General features: G+C 39.0%; 1 protein-coding gene across 3 annotated transcripts in view; it reads right to left on the reverse strand.

Moving 5' to 3' along the window:
• CREBRF (CREB3 regulatory factor) overlaps positions 1-18,926 on the reverse strand; it is a 48,080-nt gene that overhangs the window by 23,043 nt on the left and 6,111 nt on the right. Inside the window, exons 1-4 of one of the 3 annotated variants that reach the window (XM_036281991.1) lie at positions 7,404-7,650; positions 6,166-6,371; positions 4,007-4,132; positions 1,424-2,510 (exon numbers count right to left, since the gene is read on the reverse strand). In XM_036281991.1, coding sequence (XP_036137884.1) covers positions 1,424-2,510; positions 4,007-4,132; positions 6,166-6,192 — 1,240 coding nt within the window. In that variant the 5' untranslated portion in view covers positions 6,193-6,371; positions 7,404-7,650. Of the gene's footprint in view, positions 1-1,423; positions 2,511-4,006; positions 4,133-6,165; positions 6,372-7,403; positions 7,651-18,926 lie in introns of those variants that run through there. The other 2 variants (XM_036281992.1, XM_036281990.1) reach the window with 2 other exon arrangements.

Consider the following 18,926-nt stretch of genomic DNA (forward strand, 5'->3'; position numbering starts at 1 on the left):
TACTCACTGATTTATCTATTCCTTTAAGCACCAGCCGGCAAAGGCATTTCCTTCCCCCCACTTTCCATTTCTCTTAGTTATTACCCAGCTCCTGTTGGTCTTACCCTTCCCTTATCCTCCTATCCTAATTCTAAATATTAACTCAAGGCAATAGGTCTGACCTGCCACACTTAAGGACGACTCTGGTCTTCCTACAGGAGGGGGCTAAGTAACTTGACCACCAGCTATAAAGACAACTTCCCTTGCAACATCTCAAAGCAGATTTTATTAGTTTGTTGAAAACTTTCCTGTTAAGTATGAAAGACAACTGTTCTATCTAGACTATACAGAGTTCTAAAGTAAACCAAAGAAAACTCCCTTTCCTCCACATTAAACTTATGTACCTTTTCCTTACTTGCAACCCCACCAAGTCAAACAACTTGGTTGTATCAAATACATCAATCTAAGCATTTGTGTAATAGAAACATTGCACTAAAAGAAATCTTTCAGCAGTAACAGTGCTTCAGTGCTTACAATACAGCTACTATGCCTTAAAAACCTTTCCAAAAATTAAATACCAATGTTTATACTGCCGGAAATTCCAGCAATCATCATAACAAACAGGAAGAGTTTTCTTTGACAATGTATAAGGTTTTTTAATAACTTAGTTTTTTATGTAGGTGTTATGGTATCAACATTATTTCTGAAGAAAATAACCTTTGCTTAAACTTGAAGATTTTCATTTCTTTGTGTATTAACTATGTTCCACTTGGCAATGTCATTTTCATAAATAAACTGCACAATCAAGAGCGGCAACAGCCCAAGCACATAAATGCTGAAGTGGACTAGTTCCCCACAGGTTTCACTTTCTCTCTCCCTTTATTTGAAAGCACCATATATAAATAAAATAGTCTCCTTCATGCTCATTCAATTATAGCAGGTATTTTTCTTAAATGAAAAAATACTGTGTGAATGAAAGATGCAGCAGGTACAAAGAAAAAGCTCTCTTTTACATTATTCATTAAGTAGGCTTTGTTGGTCATAGGCATGAGTAACATAAACCATCATCTCTTGGTTCACCATTCTAGGGACTCCTAACTTACCTCAACAATAACAGAGGGACTCGTGCATACATAGAAATATTGTTTAAGCCAATCAATTCTTGGCATCTTTGCACAGCTGCTCAAGAGAGTGATAAATCAGGTCACTTAGCATAAAATAAATTTAGAAGTAGCCCTCGAGGAATCAGCATATGAATCACTATATGAGCAAAAGTGATTATTTTAGAACTGTCTGAATAGATAAAAAGCAATTTCATAGCCAAGACAAGATATTAAGTCATTTAATCCTCAAGCTAAGTCAAAGAAAGCATCCATAGCAAAACTTTCTATTTCCAGATAGTAGGAGAAAGGTCAGTCTGGTAAGCCTCTAAGCATTATAATACCTGGTTCAGAGAAAGTGTCACTAATATCATCATCCTTGTCATCTTCGTAATCTTCTTCCTCTTCCTCTTCCTCCTCGTTTTCAGAAAGTTCATGTTCGCTGCCAAATCCTTCATCATGGTCCTCATCATCAACATCCTCCTCGTCCTCCTCCTCTTCCTCAGGACTGCATTTGGTTGGCTGTTCACCCAAGTTGTCAGAGACAAAAAGGGAATAATTGTGCTCTTCTTTCTTCTGGGATGAATCTGAGACCGATGTGCTGGCAGAAAGGCTGCTACTCTCTCCTGCTGCAGCGGCTCCAGGACCTTCCTGGGGCAGGGGACTGAGTAATAGTTCCTGGGTTTCTTTAAAAGGCAAAGCTGGAGTGGCATGACCCTGAAGAGGCTCCATCCCTTTCTTTTCTGGTCTCTTTGCTACCGCCCCACAGTAGCAGGTATTCTCTTTTGCTGCATCTGCGTGAACCTGGCTCAGCGATGGCCGGTTCTGCTGCACTGGGTTGATCTTTACTTTTGCCTTTTTTACATAGTCTTTACATTCAACATGAAAGTTCACCTTTTCAGTATGATACATGTTGGTCTTCACCATGATTTGTGTGCTTGAAGTGGGTTTACTGGCTTTTTGGACACAGTCTGACAGAGGGACCTCAGCCTGAAGAGTCTTAGAAGAACACACAGGGGCAGCTGCTCTGCTTGTGATCTTTTTACCAGGGAATGAAGAGGGCAAAGGATTTTGTTTGACACTGAAAAGTGAATCCGGGTAATATAGGGAGTCAGAAACAGACTGAGAGTCTTCACTATTAAGCTGGGCCAAAGTTGGAGTTTTACTTATGACCTCTTCATCCTGGTAAGGGCTGGAAAAGTCATCAAGACCCAAGTAATCCACTTCTTTTGTTCCCCAGATGTCACAGCTGGTTAGTTTGGTGTACTTCGTTAAGTCTTCACAGTATGTATCCCACTGTTCCCAGTTTGAGGTTAAAGCACCCTCATTATCCAGGACATCTGTGAAAGACTCCAGATTTTCAATGTCTTTGCAGTCCTCTAAAGAAAGGAAGTTGTCTCTAGGATTCTGTTGGTAGTTCATCTCTCTATCCTAAAAAAATGTTTTAAAAAAATTACACACCATATTTTAGGAAATATTCACCTCCATCCACTTTCATATATCAAATTGATAAACTAGTACTTGAACTCTGGCCTGTTTTATTTTAAGATAAAGGCTAGTTACATGAAACTTTACCATTCCATACAATATCATTTCCTTGGGCAAGAAAAAAATATGTCCCTTGAGAGGTTTAAGTATGGTCCAAATATCAAGGCCTCTTAAACTTTCCTATGAACACTCTTCCTGAAAAAAAAAGTTTACATTTCCTGATCTTTGACCTAGAAGAATTTGGGGAACTCCTTAGAAACAAGCTTCAATTACAAAGCAAACAGTGAAGATCTTACCTTCATCATAGAAGAATCTGCCTTCTTAAATGGGAACTTAAAGTTAGAGACAAAGAGCAATCCCAAGAGAGTTGGAACTCAGCCACAGAAGAATCTCTTTGGTAAGACCCTGTAACTACTCTTGGGTTTGGCAAATAAAATACTCCTTATGAATAAGATGTAATTTTTAAAATGTGAGTAAGACTGTGCAGCCATTACAAAGAATGCAGTTAAGCTCTAATGGACTAACATGAAAGGCTGCTTGCCATAAATTTTTATGTTAAAAAGCAGAAATTGCTTGGAATTGCTATTTTTTGTCTGTCATTCTCTCTCTGTCATATGCTTTGCTCAATATTATCATTCCTAAATTTTCTAGTTGAAAAGTCCTTTAGCATTTTAAGCATATTAAAAAAAGATAGCTTGCCCTGGCCAGTTTTGCTCAGCGGTTAGAGCATTGGCCCTTGTGGGTTCAATTCCCAGTCAAGGGTACGTACCTGGGTTTCAGGTCTGATCCCGGCCCCGGTCGGGGTCATGCAGGAGGCACACAATTGATGTTCTCTCTCACACTGATGTTCTTTCTTTCTTTCTTTCTGTTCCCCTCCCTCCCTTCCACTCTATCTAAAAGTCGATGGAAAAATATCCTTGGGTGAGGATTAACAACAATAAAAAAAGATAGCTTCCCATTCTCCTCATCAAAAACCAGACTAAAGATATTTGGAAAACCTTTCCTCTTACTATTTTCTTTCTTTCTTTTTTAATCCTCACCCAAGGATATTTTTCCATTTATCTTCAGATTGAGTGGGAGGGAGGGAGGGAAGGGAGAGAGACATCATGTGAGACACATCAACTGGTTGCCTCCTGCATGACCTGGACCAGGGCCAGGGACTGAACCACAACCAAGGTATGTGCCCTTGACCAGAATTGAACCCATGACTCTGGTTTGCGGGCTGACACTCTAACCACTGAGTCAAACCGGCCAGAGCGTCTTCTTACTATTTTCAATGGGTTCATACATCCTTCTAAAATTTACTAGACTGACAGTCACAAGAATCAGATTTGGCCTAATCACATCCTTTTTGTCATTAGGGGATTTATGAATAAAATAACTCTTATCAAAACACTTTTACTGCAAATCAAAGAACAACACAAGCAAATGTTACTTACCAGTTCATACATGAAATCTGGATCTGAACTGTTTGCTAAGAGATCTGTGCTCATCAAAGTCTGTTCCGAAAAAGTGTGGCTTCGAAAGGCATCCCCAAAAGGCGGATCCATTCCGCTTACACTAGGCTACAACAGAGAGATTTTCATTTTAAAATGCGAAAGACTACTCAGGACCAATTTATTACACATACCTACACCTACTATTTTCAGAAAACAATTCTGTGTTTCTTCTACTATTTAGTACATTTAAGAGGTTTAACTAGCATTAAACGATTGTCTTATATTAGGAAAATAACTAAGATGCAAAAAAGAGAAAGAAATAGAGTGGCAATTGTTCATACTACCTGACCTCTAAAATTAAAGCTTACTTAGCCACCGAGTCAGTATACAGTTAACTAATGAATACTTTTATTAGGCTATAAATATTCTTCAAATCCATCTCTAATACTCTCTGTACTAACTCCTTGAAGAGGAGAACCCCTGCCATTTCCTGGGGTCTATGGAGGCAGCAGGCCAGTCTAACTCTGTACTCCCGAGTCCAATATCTTGTTTCCCAAAACAAGCTGGAAGAAAACGTGGGCATCTCTAGTCAACAAATGCCTCTAGGAACAAAATGGAGATATGATCAGCTAAATATCCAAAAATCTCCTGGGTGAGATCAGTAACTTGGATGTGAACTCAGTAGCTTTAATCCTAATTCCTGAAAAGGGTACCAATTCATTCTATAATAAATAAGAAAGGCAAAAAAGACTTGGCACCCAGAGTTAATCTATCCTATCCCCTTTTCCATTTCAATATCTCTATAAATCGCTCCAGAGTAAAGGCGGAGCTCAAACTCCTAAAGTGGTCCAAACAAATGAAAGGCCTCCCTTTGAACTTAAATTTGCATGAAGGAAGAGGATGGGGGAAAAAATGAAATTTCCCTCTTTGCTTTTTTGTTCTTCTGCAAGTTTCTGCTGAATCTTTAAGAAACTATTAGTCTATCTGCTTACATTTTTGTATTCAAATACCTTCCACCTACTACAGACTATCACACATACTCTCTCATCATGTTTTCCTTCATTGGGACGTCCTATCCCATCCCATTCTTTTTTATCTCTGATTTTCCTCAACCCTAGCAGACTACAAACTTAAACTAAGTGTTTTATAGCCCTAAATTCAAGTACTCAACAAACAGCAAGTTAAACCTTGAATGGGAAATAACTCTGAATGGGTATGTGCAGCCCACTTGGCAGGGAGTTTGGAGTGGAGGCAGGCCACTGGTCGTTTTAACATCAGCCAGCAAATCCCCTTTTTTTTGCCTCGGCTGCCTGCCTGCCTCCAAGTCACTGCACAGTTCCAGCAAGTTTCTGATTTCCTATGCTCAGGACATAGTTCTGCCTGGCTTCACATAAAGCTACCTAAGAAACCCTGCCTTCTCATTATTTCTAGATTCCCCTCACCCCAAGGGGTGAGGGTAAAAACTAATAAGGAGGGGGGAGAAAAGAAGTTTGGATATGCAGAGTGGGAATGAACAGGGCTTCATTTATTGTTTCAGTGATTGCCTGAAACTAGAACTGATGTACTCAAAGTAGTAATATAAATGGCTATAATCATTCTTAGACATATTTTATGAGAGGTATATACAGGAGTGAGCAAAAGTAGGTTTACAATTATTTGTATGGAAAAACATATAATACAAGAATAAACTTTCATGTACTCACGACTGTAAACCTACTTTTGCCTACCTTTGGATATGTGGGTGTAGGTGTATGTGTATGGAAGACATACACCATTTTCTTTTAACTACTTTAAAATTCAACAGGAGTGAAAAGAAAGAACTGGGAAATACAAAGGACAGAGAAGATAAAAACAGGCATTCTGTGGCAGATTAATTTTCAGGGGAGTTGATTTAGCCACCATAAAGCCAGCAGATCTGTCCACCTTCTATAACTTTTTATTCATCATGTTCCCCGTGCCAAGCTCATTAAACTTCAAAGCTGTATAGCAAAGCAAGAAATAGAAGCAATGGAAAGAACTTGTCTTCAAAACTATCTGAGATCAGAAGGAAAATGTCTTAAAAGGTAGCGTATCAAGTTGTGTTAAGAACTGGAGAACTGGAGAACTTACAGAAGCAATGACACTGACTTTCTGCCGTGGGAAAATAGAAAGCCTTGTACCTGCTCTGGATGATTTACCTGAGGCATTTCCAAGCCCAGATCCTGTAAGTCCGATCCCAAACTTCTTTTTTTTCTCGTTTGTAAATTCCTTTCCAGCTTTACTTTTAATTTCAGGATCAAAGGTGATTTTCACAATAAATGGCAGGTTTCCCCAGAGTGCCTTCACTTCAACTGCTTGGTTCCCTGCTTTTCTTTTCTGTGTGAATCTGTCAAACAACAACACACAGTGACTTCACTGAGCACCATTAAAAACAAGCTGACCTTTCAAAATGACCTTAACAAAGAACACTTTAAAGGAGTAAGTCTTGTCATTGCAATATCAAGAATTTGGTTCTTTTCTACCAACTACTCTGAAATTTACCATTCCTTCCTTTATTAGTTTCTAAAATAGAATTGGTCAATAAGCAACTAGAAACATTTGAAAAAACCCTGAGATATTAACATAGGCTAATTTTTCCTGTGATGTGATATATCATTCTAATGTTAAAGCTCCCATTCATTTTATGTTCTGTATGAGAAAATATGTCGCAACATTTAATTCCATCTATTGTATAATCATCACTCTTAAATTAATCTAAATTTCTTTTCTTTTTTTAATCCTCACCCAAGGACATTTTTCCATTTTTTGTTCAGACAGAGAGGAAAGGAGGGAGGGAGGGAGGGGGAGAGGGAGAGGGAGGGGGGGGAGAGAGAGAGAGAGAGAGAGGGAGAGAAACATCGATGAGAAAGGAACACATCAAGTGATTGCGACCTGCACGACCCAACCAGGGCCGGGTACAAACTGCAACCGAGGTACGTGCCCTTAGTGGGAACCAAACCCGGGTCTCTCTGGATCGTAGGCCTATGTTCTAACCGCTGAGCCAAATCAGCCAGGGCTAATTTACATTTCATATAGCTCATAAAGCTACATGAAGAGCAATGAATACATAATAGTCAACGACATAATTTAACATATCCTCCACATTAAATAAAATCATATTTGTAATGGTATGTACAACATTATTTTTTCAGTTATAAGTTAAAGCTGTCCTTGGAGTAAGAATTATTCAAGTTTTAAACATGTGTATGCTAGGTGTGGAAACAGGGGTAAGGACTATGCAAAGCAGTTTTCAGGGTTAATTTAAACAATGATTGCAAATAACTTGGCACAGGGTCTTAACTGCAGTAGAGACTTAAATGTTAGTTCCCTTTTTCCTCCTCTGTGAAGGCCTTAATCAATAGGAACTAAATAGCTATACCCATTTCATCATCTTTTCCTAGATCACTGATCCTCAAAGTGCGATCCCAGTACCAGCACCATCAGCATCAACCTGGAAATTTGTTAGAAGTACAAAACCATGGGCCCTAGTCCAGATTTACTAAAGCAGGAACTCTGGAAGTGGGGCCCAGTTATGTTTTAACGAGCCTTCCAGATGACTCTGATCCTCCCTAAAAGCTGACAACCACTGCCTACACTGAACTCCTTGCTCTCATTCAGTCTAGATGCAGTATCATTTCTTAGATTGATGTAAGAGCCAATTTAAGCTGAGCTGCCCTCTATAGTTAATACACTCTTTAGGCTAAAAGGTTAGAGTGGTACATTATTTCAAAGATCTTTTGCTGAATAAATAAGAGATAGGCAACAAGGGACTCAATCGTTGCTTTCCATTAGATTAATACATTGACTACCATTTGTATTTCCTGGTTCTTCATTGGGCTCTCCCCTCTGGAGGGTTGTCATTCTGAGCTCTTTGTTCTAGCCTGGGAAACACCATCAAGTACCCAGACTGGGCGTAGAAATAGAATTTGGTTATGCATCTCAATCCAGTGCTACAGTCTAAGTGGATTGATCCCTTCTCCTGCCAAAGGCCAGTTCTGGCCTAGCTTCTCTTTATGTGGCTTCATGGTTGGTCCTACTGCTGCTATGTAGTCTCAGTCCTAACTCTTCCCCTGATTCCTGTGAGAAACAGGTCAGTTGCATTTTCTAAACCTATCACTTAGACCCCAAAAAGGCAAAATTCAAGTGATGTATTCAACAAACTTTGCCAGTGTAATCCTGGTCTATAATCTAGATCAGGGAGAAAAGTCCGATGCTCTGTAAAACCTGAAATGTACCCTTCCTAGCAAGGATTGAAAACTCAAGAAGAGATTGAGCTGTATTCAACATATATTTGTTAGATCTACTAAAGATACCATCTACTAATAGCTTGGTTTATCAGGAAAACACTAGATCAAAAAAGGGCTAAATGCTAGTTGCAGCTTTCACTTACAAACTATACAACACTGAGCAGATCAATCTTTCTAAGCCTAATTTTTCTCATCTCTGGCTACTAAATGTTCTGTGCCATAACACTTCCATACAAATATTAAGTATTTGTTTAAAAGTGTATTTAGACACTTGGCCTCAAAGCAAACTTCAGGCAATGCAGTAAGCAAAAAGACCACTTGTTTGGGAGATGGGAAACCTGGATTCCAGTTTTGACCCTATAATTAAAACTAAATAGATTTAAAAATTAGAGCTTTTCCTAGCCAGTGTGGCTCACTGGTTGAGCACTGACCCATGCACCAAGAGGTCACCGGTTCAATTCCCAGTCAGGGCACATGTCCAGGTTGTGGGCCAGATCCCCAGTGAGGGGCATGCAGGAGGCGATCAATCGATGTCCTCGCTCATCGATGTTTCTATCTCTCTTTCCCTTTCTCTCTCTCTCTAAAAATTAATAAAGGAAAAAAAAATTTTTAATAAAAATTAGAGCTTAAATTTTTGCCTCAGTAAAGGAAAAAAATTTTTTAATAAAAATTAGAGCTTAAATTTTTGCCTCAGCTCCCAGACTGAGGAATTAAAATTATCTTCCCTTAACTATATAATAGGAATGTGATGAGAATTAAATGACTTATTAAATTAGGATGTAGTAATAAAATCTAAAAGTGATTATTACCAATAGGTATATTTTGCCAATGCTTTCTTGTCCCACAGCTAGTCCAGCTCAGAAACTAAACATCTGTAACAGCTACTGGAAGCAAGGCTGAATGTTTTAAAGACAGTCATTCCCAAAAGAAGGCATCCACACTGTAAAGGGTTGAGCTCGTTCACTTGGGATAGTTCAAGGTCCTTAGTTGCCTCTCTTAGTCTCTCGGGTAGCAGGAGGGGGAAAAGAGCCAACTCTACCCCAAGCATTAGGACCTCTTTTCAGTAATAAACTCTTGTAGTCTCTAAAACTTATGACCCAAGTTCACAACAACTATCCTCATCCCCAACATTTTGCACCCATTTCTCAGAAATGCTTGGTACCTTTCCAAACATATATTGAGAAACAACCGTGAAGAGCAAAATCCCCCACCCAAAAGTAGAAGGGAAAAAAAGCTTCTACAGCAGTTACTATTGCACAGAATTGTCCATAACTATACACTGCTCCAAAGCTGTCTCCTATACCAGGGAGCTGTATACAAAGGGTACACCAATGCTTAGATGGCCAAGTGACACCGAGGAGAAAGGTATAACAACGTGCTTTTCAGGATGCCTTCACAATTCTTTGGGCTCAAGAAAATCCCTATTTTACTCAAGGCTTTAATATTAATGTCCATAAAAAGCAATAGTCTAGCCCAGCTGGTGTGGCTCAGTGGACTGAGCACTGTCCCATGGACTGAGAGGTCCTGGTTCAATTCCTGGTCAGGGCACATGCCCGGGTTTTGGGCTCAATCCTGAGTAGAAGGCATGCAGGAGGCAGCCAGTCAATGTTTCTCACATCAATGTTTCAATCTTTCTCTCCCTTCCTCTCTCTCTAAAAAGTCAATAACAACATTTTTTTTTTAATCAAAAGCAGTAGTCTAATTTCCTAATATGTGACCTGAGGAATAGTTGTTCCAAGGACAGAAGGGTTGTGTTGGAAAACACCATATTAAACCAAACTGTTATGCTGCCTTTATGCAGGACTTCTTGGAAGCTTTACGATGCTGGGTGCTTAATGCATGTTATAAATCACCAATCGGTAAATAGAACAGATGTCATGTCCCAAACTTATTTGATCATAAAATCCTCCACTCTACCCTCAAGCTGAACTTAAGACTAGTGTTTCTTAAAAAAAAAAAAAAAAAAAAACTAGGGGAAAGACTAAGTTAATTCCCCTTACTTCCTTTTATTTATAGCTCTAGCTCACCAGCTCCAACTGTTTTTCAAGGGAGAGAAGACTATGGTCCATCAGAAATAATATTTATCAACAGACTTTCTATACCAGGGTTCATTCAAAGCTATTCAACAGCTCCTCAGCACAGAAAGATACTACTCTGGTAACAGAAAAACAGCTCTCTGAAGCAATGAGATGGGCAAATGACTGATTCATGAGCAACAATGGTACCACTTGAAGACACCCAGAGCTTCAATCTTTTTCATAATAGCCCTTTCCACCAGGTCCTACCCTAGGCTTTTTGGTTCTCCACTAGAAAATATGTTGAGGCTTAATATGTACATCAGACAAGGTAAAGGTAAAGTAAGATTGTAAGTAAGGTCAGAGGACTTCTTACGAAAGCTCCTCCCTGGGATGGCTCACACCACGAACCCAATCTTTAAAAGCTGAACCCTAGAGCTGACTGGTATCCCCCAGGCAACTCACACATATCCAAGTGCTCCTAAATTATGCCCCTTCTGAATCTGAGAGTTTCAGCTGATCCCTGATAGTCCACATAGAGAAAAAAAGATTGCCATCAACCTCTTTGTAAATCAAAGTGTCTTATGAATAAGCAGGTACTGTCTAGGATGGCCAGTGTCCCTGCAGATCCCCTTATAGGGCACTGGCTTAGGCCACTGCTCCCTTTTAGTAACTTGAGGAAACTGGTTCCTCACAATGGCAAGCAGCACTCTGAGTCATCCAACATTCATCAGAGTAGATGGTCAAAAATTTTAGACACACCCATTAGAATGGCTATTGTCCAATAAATGGAAAATAACAAGTGTTGGCGAGAACATGGAAAAATCGAAACCCTTGTTTGCATTGCTAGTGGGGACGTAAAATGGTACAGCTTGGAAATAGTTCAGGAGCTCCTCATAAAGTTACACACAGAATTACCATATGATCCAGGAATTCCACATCTTGATATATACCCCAAAGAACTGAAAGCAGGGGCTCAAACAGATACAGATAGACCCGTGTCCATAGCAACACTATTCACAATAGCCAAAAGACAGAAACAACCCTAGTGGCTATCAACAGATGAACAGATAGACAAAATGTGCTCCATATATACAATAAAACATTATTCAGGAATGAAATGCTGATACATACTACATCATGGATGAATCCTGAAAACATTATGCTAAGTAAAATAAACCAGGCACAAAAGGACAAATATTACAAGGTTTCACTTATATGAAGTACAAGAACAGGCAAATTCAGAGAGACAGAAAGTAGAACAGAGGTTACCAGAGGCTGGGAGAGTTCATGTTTAATAGGTACAGTTTTTGTTTGGAATGATGAAAATGTTCTGGAAATTGACAGTGGTGATAGTTACACAAGACTGTCAGTGCACTTAATGCCACTGAATTGTACACTTGAAAATGGTTTAAACGGCAAAATTTATGTTTATTTTACCAAAACAAAAAATAGTTTTTAAAAAATTTTAAGGTTTTTTTAGAATTGATTTTAAAGGAGGGAGAGAGAAACACTGATGTGAGAGCAGAATATCTACTCCCAAACACCCTCTTCCAGGAACCAAGCCCACAACCCGGGCATGGGCCCTGACTGGGAATCGAACCAGCAATCTTTTGTTGCATGGGATGATGCCCAACTAACTGAGCCACACTGGCCAGGGCTAAAAATTTTTTGAGGTAAGAAATGCTGACACCTTTACACTGTTATATAATTCATATATCATGGTTTATTTTGATCTTTCCTAATCTTTGCTGGTTCATGCTCATCATTTCTCTCATGTGAGCAGATTTCTTGGGTTCTCTCTTTACTGTTTTTAAACTGTGCCAGATTTATAATTCTAAGAGGTGGTAACTGTCCTGGCCCCTAATTTAAATAAATCATTTGAAGCTTAATTCCCAAATAAAGTTGAAAGAAAGAGGGAGGGAATAGCGGGGAGGAAGGACCACTGATTTGGTAATTTAAAGGTTTCTACAATGTGTATACTTCATGAGACTCCTTTGTTTGATAAGAAAGACCCTTTATTCCTTTGCCCAAGCTCTTTATCAGACCAGGACCCATCCACCACACAGTCCATCCATTCTGCTATACTCCCATTCAATAATTCCTTTCCTTTTGAAAACGACTCAGCAAAAGTTTAACCAAATAGTCCTTCTGATGCTTACTAAATCAAGCCACTACCTGTTTCACGGTGCTGCAGCAATCAGAGATCCCCAAATCTCCAAACCACTGAGGAAGCAGAGGCTGCCTATGCAAGGAACACACTGGAGGAAAGGTGGGGTCATGCTCTCCCTTTATTATGTAATATAAATCCTGTGACTACAACTGCAGGCGAAGAAGGATTCTCTACTCTTCAACAGCAGTTCTCTGAACTCCAAATTTCAGAAAACAGGCAAGTAAACTTCAGGCTAGATGGTTATAGTTTACGTCAGAAATTATTAGCAAAAGACTTGCATTATTTATTTTCCAAATCCTGCTGCTGCTGGTCTTTGAGGAGGGAAAATAGGGGAAAGAGGAGAGTAAAACAGAGAAGACATATCTTTCCTCTTAGACTGGGTGCGGAAAGAGCATTTTCCTAGCCGAGGAGTACTTATGACCTTATAAGCAGATGTGGGCCTTCCACCATACCACCTAGTGGACTCTGTCCCTGGGTCAATCCAATTGTCTCCTTTTATCCTCACACTCTGAGAGTTTAAAAAATATGGGGCTTGAATCTGTTTTGTCACAAAAACTTACTTAAACAAAGTAAGTTTACTGAGAATCCTAAGGAGCTAAGACAATCTCAAAAAATATCTCTCCTTAGAATGCTATCTTGGAGAAGACAGAAGACCTCAGAATTTTATTCAATTCCTTTCCAAAGGCTTAGCCCAACTTTAATCTTTGGGCTACAGAGAAAACATATGGAAGCCTGGGTTAAAATGTTTTGGGAACCAGTAAGAAAGACCATTAAATCAGGGTTTCTGGATCAATGTGAGTTGAATGGGAAAAGTTACTTTTTATTTATGAAAACTATCAACTATAAGATATTAGGAGCTTACCTGTTAATTTAGTTGTTCAGAGCACAAGAATAAAAGCAGGAGACAGTTTCAGACAGAACCAAAGAATGTATTTCTAACCCCAGCCACACTTGGTTACCACTGGTAACAAAATATTCACAAATATATATTTGTGTAGTCGTTTACAGATTTTAAAAAGCACATTGCTGTACCCTGTCATTTAATATTTGGCAAAGTAGTTAGGGTAAGTATTAGCATCATTACTGTACCCTACCCTCTGTCCAACCATTTTTATATTAATTTTAAAAGTTCAGCAAGGATAAGAGATTTGCCCAAGGTCATTCAGTAAATGGATGCCTCTGTGCAAACCTATCATCATAAAGACCATCTCTACTCTCGGTGTCTCAAAGATCATATCTAGAGGACGCCCAAATCTACATCTTCATCTACGTGCACAAACCCTACCATCTGAGATGCAGGTGTTTCCATGTTCATTAATTCCTGTAATCTTAGACACAACATGCCACTTCCCCATGCAAACATTCCTATTCTGTCAATAGTACCATCACTCTCAGCCATCCAGGCATGGAACATGGATCTCAGCTTTTGACTTTTTCTTCCTCCTCCCTACTCGCTTTGTTAAATCATGCCAGTCCTCTTTAACAAAGACATACTGAAAACTTCCCTTATAGCAAATATACATGTATGTTTGACTTGGTTCTTCCCACTTTCTCAACCCTTACTTGCCTCATCCTTTTATATTTACCAATCTAATATTTGACCTACAGATCTTCCTGCCTCCAGCCTCCCCCTCTTTCCAGTTATGTCCCATTATAAAATTATTCTTCCTAAACTAACACATCATGTTAGCACTGTGCTCATGTTTTCAACAACTCTCAAACACTTCTTGGATAATGTTCAAGTTACTCAATACACAATGAAACTATCTTTCCAACCCCATCTTCTACTACTCTTCTATCAATATAACACTAATATTCGCTTGATCTCACAATTTCCCCCAAATCCTTGAGGTACTTAGAATCCCACTTCACTAACGATCTCTAACAGTGAGACTCTGGCCTTTCATGTCTTTGCTCATGTTTTTCCTCTTCCCCCTCCCGAACCCCCAGCCTCCACTACCAGACTGTAAAATATCTGATGACCATTATATTTCATGTCTATTTCACTACAGTGCCAAAAGCAATGCCTTGCCCAGCACAGGCATCCAGACAAAAGCTGACTGACAATGAATAGGAAATCCTCTAAGACCACAGGTCCTTCTGAATAAGGAGGTTGGATGTTCTTCATATACAAAGAGAACATTACAAACAAGCCAATCATTCAATATATATTTATTGAGCATCTTTTTTGTGCTCTGAAGTATCTGGCTAATTTGAGGCTTGAATCATTGTAGTGTCATATCATAAAAATATGTAAAATTGTAGCACTTAATTTTTCTATTAAAATTCCAGAAAGAGTGCTGTTTGAATTTCAGTTTTAAAGACCTGAGCTAGTCCTGGCCAGTTTGGCTCAGTGGTTAGAGCACTGGCCGGCGGACCAATGATTCATGGGTTCAATTCCTGTCAAGGACACGTACCTTGGTTGTGGTTTGTCTCCGGCCCTGGTTGGGGTTGTGCAAGAGGCAGCCAGTCGATGTGTCCCTCTCACATCGATGTTTCTCCCTCTCTCTCCCTCCCTCTCACTCTATAAAAAAAATAAAATAAAAAAGTAAAGACCTGAGATAATTCTTGTCTAGGGAGAGGACAGCAGAAGGAAGAGTAGGATTAAAACTTATTTAAACTGCCCAGCCAGTGTGGCTCAGTGGTTGAGCGTTGATCCATGCACCAAAAGGTCACCAGCTCAATTCCTAGTCAGGGCACATGCCCAGGTTGTGTGCCAAATCCCCAGTCAGGGAGCATGCTGGAGGCAACCAATCAATGTTCTCTCTCATCAATGTTTCTATTTCTCCCCCCCCTCCCTCTCTAAAGATCAATAAAGAAAAAAAATTTTTTAAACATATTTAAACCAACGGAATCCACATGTTACACTGCTCTCACTCTCTCTCACACACACATACACAATTTTTTTTTTTTTATCCTCACCCAAGGACATTTTTCCATTTTTTGTTCAGGTAGAGTGGGAGGGAGAGAGAGGAACAGAGAGAGAGAGAGAGACATCAATGTGAAAGGAACACATCGAGTGGCTGCCACCCGCACAACCGACCCGGGCCGGGGACAAACTGCAACCGAGGTACGCGCCCTTAGCGGGAACCGAACCCAGGTCTCTCAGGACCACAGGTCGACGCTCTAACCGCTGAACCAAACCAGCCAGGGCCACACATACACAATTTTTAAGTAAAACAAAATATTCAATGTAGTTTAAGACTGGAGCTTTAAAGAATCATTTCATTTTAGGAGCTGCTCTGCAGAAATCTAGAAATGTAAAAAGGGAACAGTGCAATGAAAGTCAGCAACACAGAAAGACAGTGGTGCAGGCAGGAACAAATACACCTGAGTCATACAGCAAGATTCCGTGGAAATAGCTATCACAGGACACTGGACATACCCTAAAACCTTGGTACTCCTGTTAGCAAGGATCTGGGGGATCATCCTCAAGATATCTTGTCTCTTTTCTTAGATTTGAACTTTTCAAAAGTAGCATGAATATAGACTAGAGACAATTTTGAAATTCCCTTCAAATTCCTCCCTACTTGTACCACCAGCTAAGACTATAAAACATCTAGTACCCAGGTTATGGGTGGGGGCACAAAGAGATTGCTAATATAGTTTTAAAGTAATTTCTTTCAACACTGAGAAAGACTGGCTACCTCTTTGACTCTAACACTCCTAAAAAGCTTGCTTGATGAGAAGCAAAGTCTAGATTCAAGATAAAAGATTCTCCTTTATAACTGAATATTTAGAACTTCATTCCAGATTCTCACTTGACTTGTTTTATTTGTAAATACAAGAATTCCCCTTCTTTCTTCGCGGAGATATTGTGATTTGCGATATTTGTAAAGTAGCTTGCCCTGGCACAAAAAAGACACTCAATAAATGGTGGCTATTTTTATTCTCAGATTCTTTCCTTGGAATAAGATGTTCTGGGATGCTGCTGCTACTGAAGGTATAAATCCAAACGCAACTCGGAATCCCAGATTATCTAAATTCCCCACTTAATTATCACAAAAACCCAACTACTTGGAACGAGGGTGAATAAGGGACATGCGGGCAACACAGGTCATTTAACACCCTTGCCCCAGCTTTATGAGGGTGAATGTCAATTATGCTAGTTTAATCAGCAAAAGATCTTTGGGTTCACAGAGTAATTCATAAAGCTGCTAACTAGTCTTCTCAATACACAATAAAGAACTGGCAGGTACATTACAAGAGGAAAGGATTTCTTCAGAGAGATTATTGCTCTTATTGTTCAAACAATTACATACAATTTATCTTTTTTTTTTTTTTGTAGTTAATTATACTGGCTTCACCATGGATTCTGGGCAACTCGAGGGAATGGACTTACACAAAATTTATCTTTATATCCATAACAGTGTACAGTTTCTAATAAACACACACACAGAGTTTAATCTATACCATATTTGTCTCAACAGGGTTTTGAGTAAGTCAAACAAAGGAGGCTAACTATCCCAACTGCTGGGAAAAATAGCTTTGAATAGAATAAGCAGCTATCAGAGAAGTACAAAATGTAACAAGAACCTATTCCCACCCTCCCATCAAACACTCAGAATGCTTATACCCTCCAATCTAAGAAAAGAATAAAATTCATTTATAGTAATTAGATTTTAACTTGGAAGTTTGGACAATCAGCAAATTATTATGCTAATCTGTAAAACAAAGGCAACACAGTCCTAACAAGTTCAAGCTCAGTGTACTAGGAGTATGTACATTTTAAAACAAAAGACAAAATTGGTTGAAGATTTAAAGCAAAAGTCTCAAACTGTCCTGCAGCCACAAATCAATGCCTTTTGCTCGAGCCATACATTAGTGCTTCTAAAACATTAAATTTTAACTGCCAGCACTTAAATGGGAAATTTCACATAAAATTTCTAAATCCTATTATCAAATGCCACTGTCTTAAGGGAGGAAATTAGATCTGATAACATTGAGTACATATTTCCAGCAAGATCACTGTAACTGAATTCCTTACACTGAAATCAGAATTAGGCCTCCTTTTAACTGGCCTGTGCTCTCCAATTTCTCCATTCTCTACCCAGTCCCATTTTATAGATGGGAACTCTTAAGTTTAGAGACTCAAAAACTCAGAGCTAGCAAAAAGCCTCTTTATGAATAGCTAACTCCAGGACTTTCACTCTCAACCATTCTACAACTTGACCTCCAAATAAAAGGTAGTTAATGTTAAAAAGGGTATTTTAAAAGACTACTCGTGAATGTTTACCACACCTTTATTCACAGCTTTAGTCATAAAATAGCCTAAAATCTGGAAGCAAGCCAAACATCCATTGACTGGTAAATGGATAGACAAATTGTGGCACATCCATAGAATAACAAGTACTCAACTGATACTCAAAACAACATGAATAAATCTCACAAGCATCCTGTTATGTAAAAGTAGTTAGACTCAAAAAAAAAAAAATTCTATAACTGCATTTATATAAAATTCCAGAAAAGACAAAACTATAGAGAAAGACAGTAAATCAGTACTTGGGGTCAGAGGTGAAGGGGGCATGAAGGAACTTTTTGTGGTGATGGAAATGTTCCACATCATGACTGCAGAGGTGGTTAAATGACTGCACATTTGTCAAAACTAAAAATTGGGTGAATTTTATTTTATGTAAATTATACCTCAATAAAGCTGATTTCTGAAAAGAGGTGTTTAGAAAATACTATGAAACTACAGAGGAGAGTACTACCATCTCTACCTGGGAAAGTTTAGGAAAGCTTTGGGAAAAGGTGAGATTTGAATTGGATCTCATCACAAAACAATTTTAAGGTGCAAAAGAAGTAGACAATACACCATGTAAATAGTCATATTCGGCACTGTAGCCTAGTGGCATCTCTGAATACAAAGGAAAATGCTTTATAAAAGGAAATTCATAGAGATGGAAAATTAGTACTTGGATAGATATCAAAGACAAGTTGATCTTATAAGATTTCCCAAAAGGGAATCAACTCAGACATATATTGCTTTCATATGCAAAATAAGCAGACAATGAGAAAGAATTTTTATTTTGTTCTGTTCTTAAATAAAGAAAAAGGTAAAGTCCAAAAAGGAAAAAGAAACCCGAAAGGAATAAAGGTAGAGATGGAGGCAAGGAGGTGAAATAAAGGGAAGGGACACATTGGGTCAGAATAAAAGGTATGTTGATACTAACAGATAAAAAGAGAGAAGGGCGGTGTGTCAGACTTTGATGAGACTAAAAGTAAAACTAAAAACTAGAGGAAAAGGGATAAACCAACTAAAATCAGAGCTACAGAGAAAGGAGACCAGACCCGACACCAGGCCCAGCAGATTTAGAGGACAAGGGGAAGGGGCAAGAAAGTTCTTTTCTCCTAAATCTCACAAAGTAGTCTCTTCCTCTTCCATCTGCTCCCCACCTCAGCCCCTGCCTTAGGTGAAGCCCTCTCATACCCAACTCCATCCCACACATCCTGTACACCATTCATAT

The sequence above is a fragment of the Molossus molossus genome, unplaced genomic scaffold (genome assembly GCF_014108415.1).
Source record: "Molossus molossus isolate mMolMol1 unplaced genomic scaffold, mMolMol1.p scaffold_m16_p_4, whole genome shotgun sequence".
Taxonomy (NCBI): domain Eukaryota; kingdom Metazoa; phylum Chordata; class Mammalia; order Chiroptera; family Molossidae; genus Molossus; species Molossus molossus.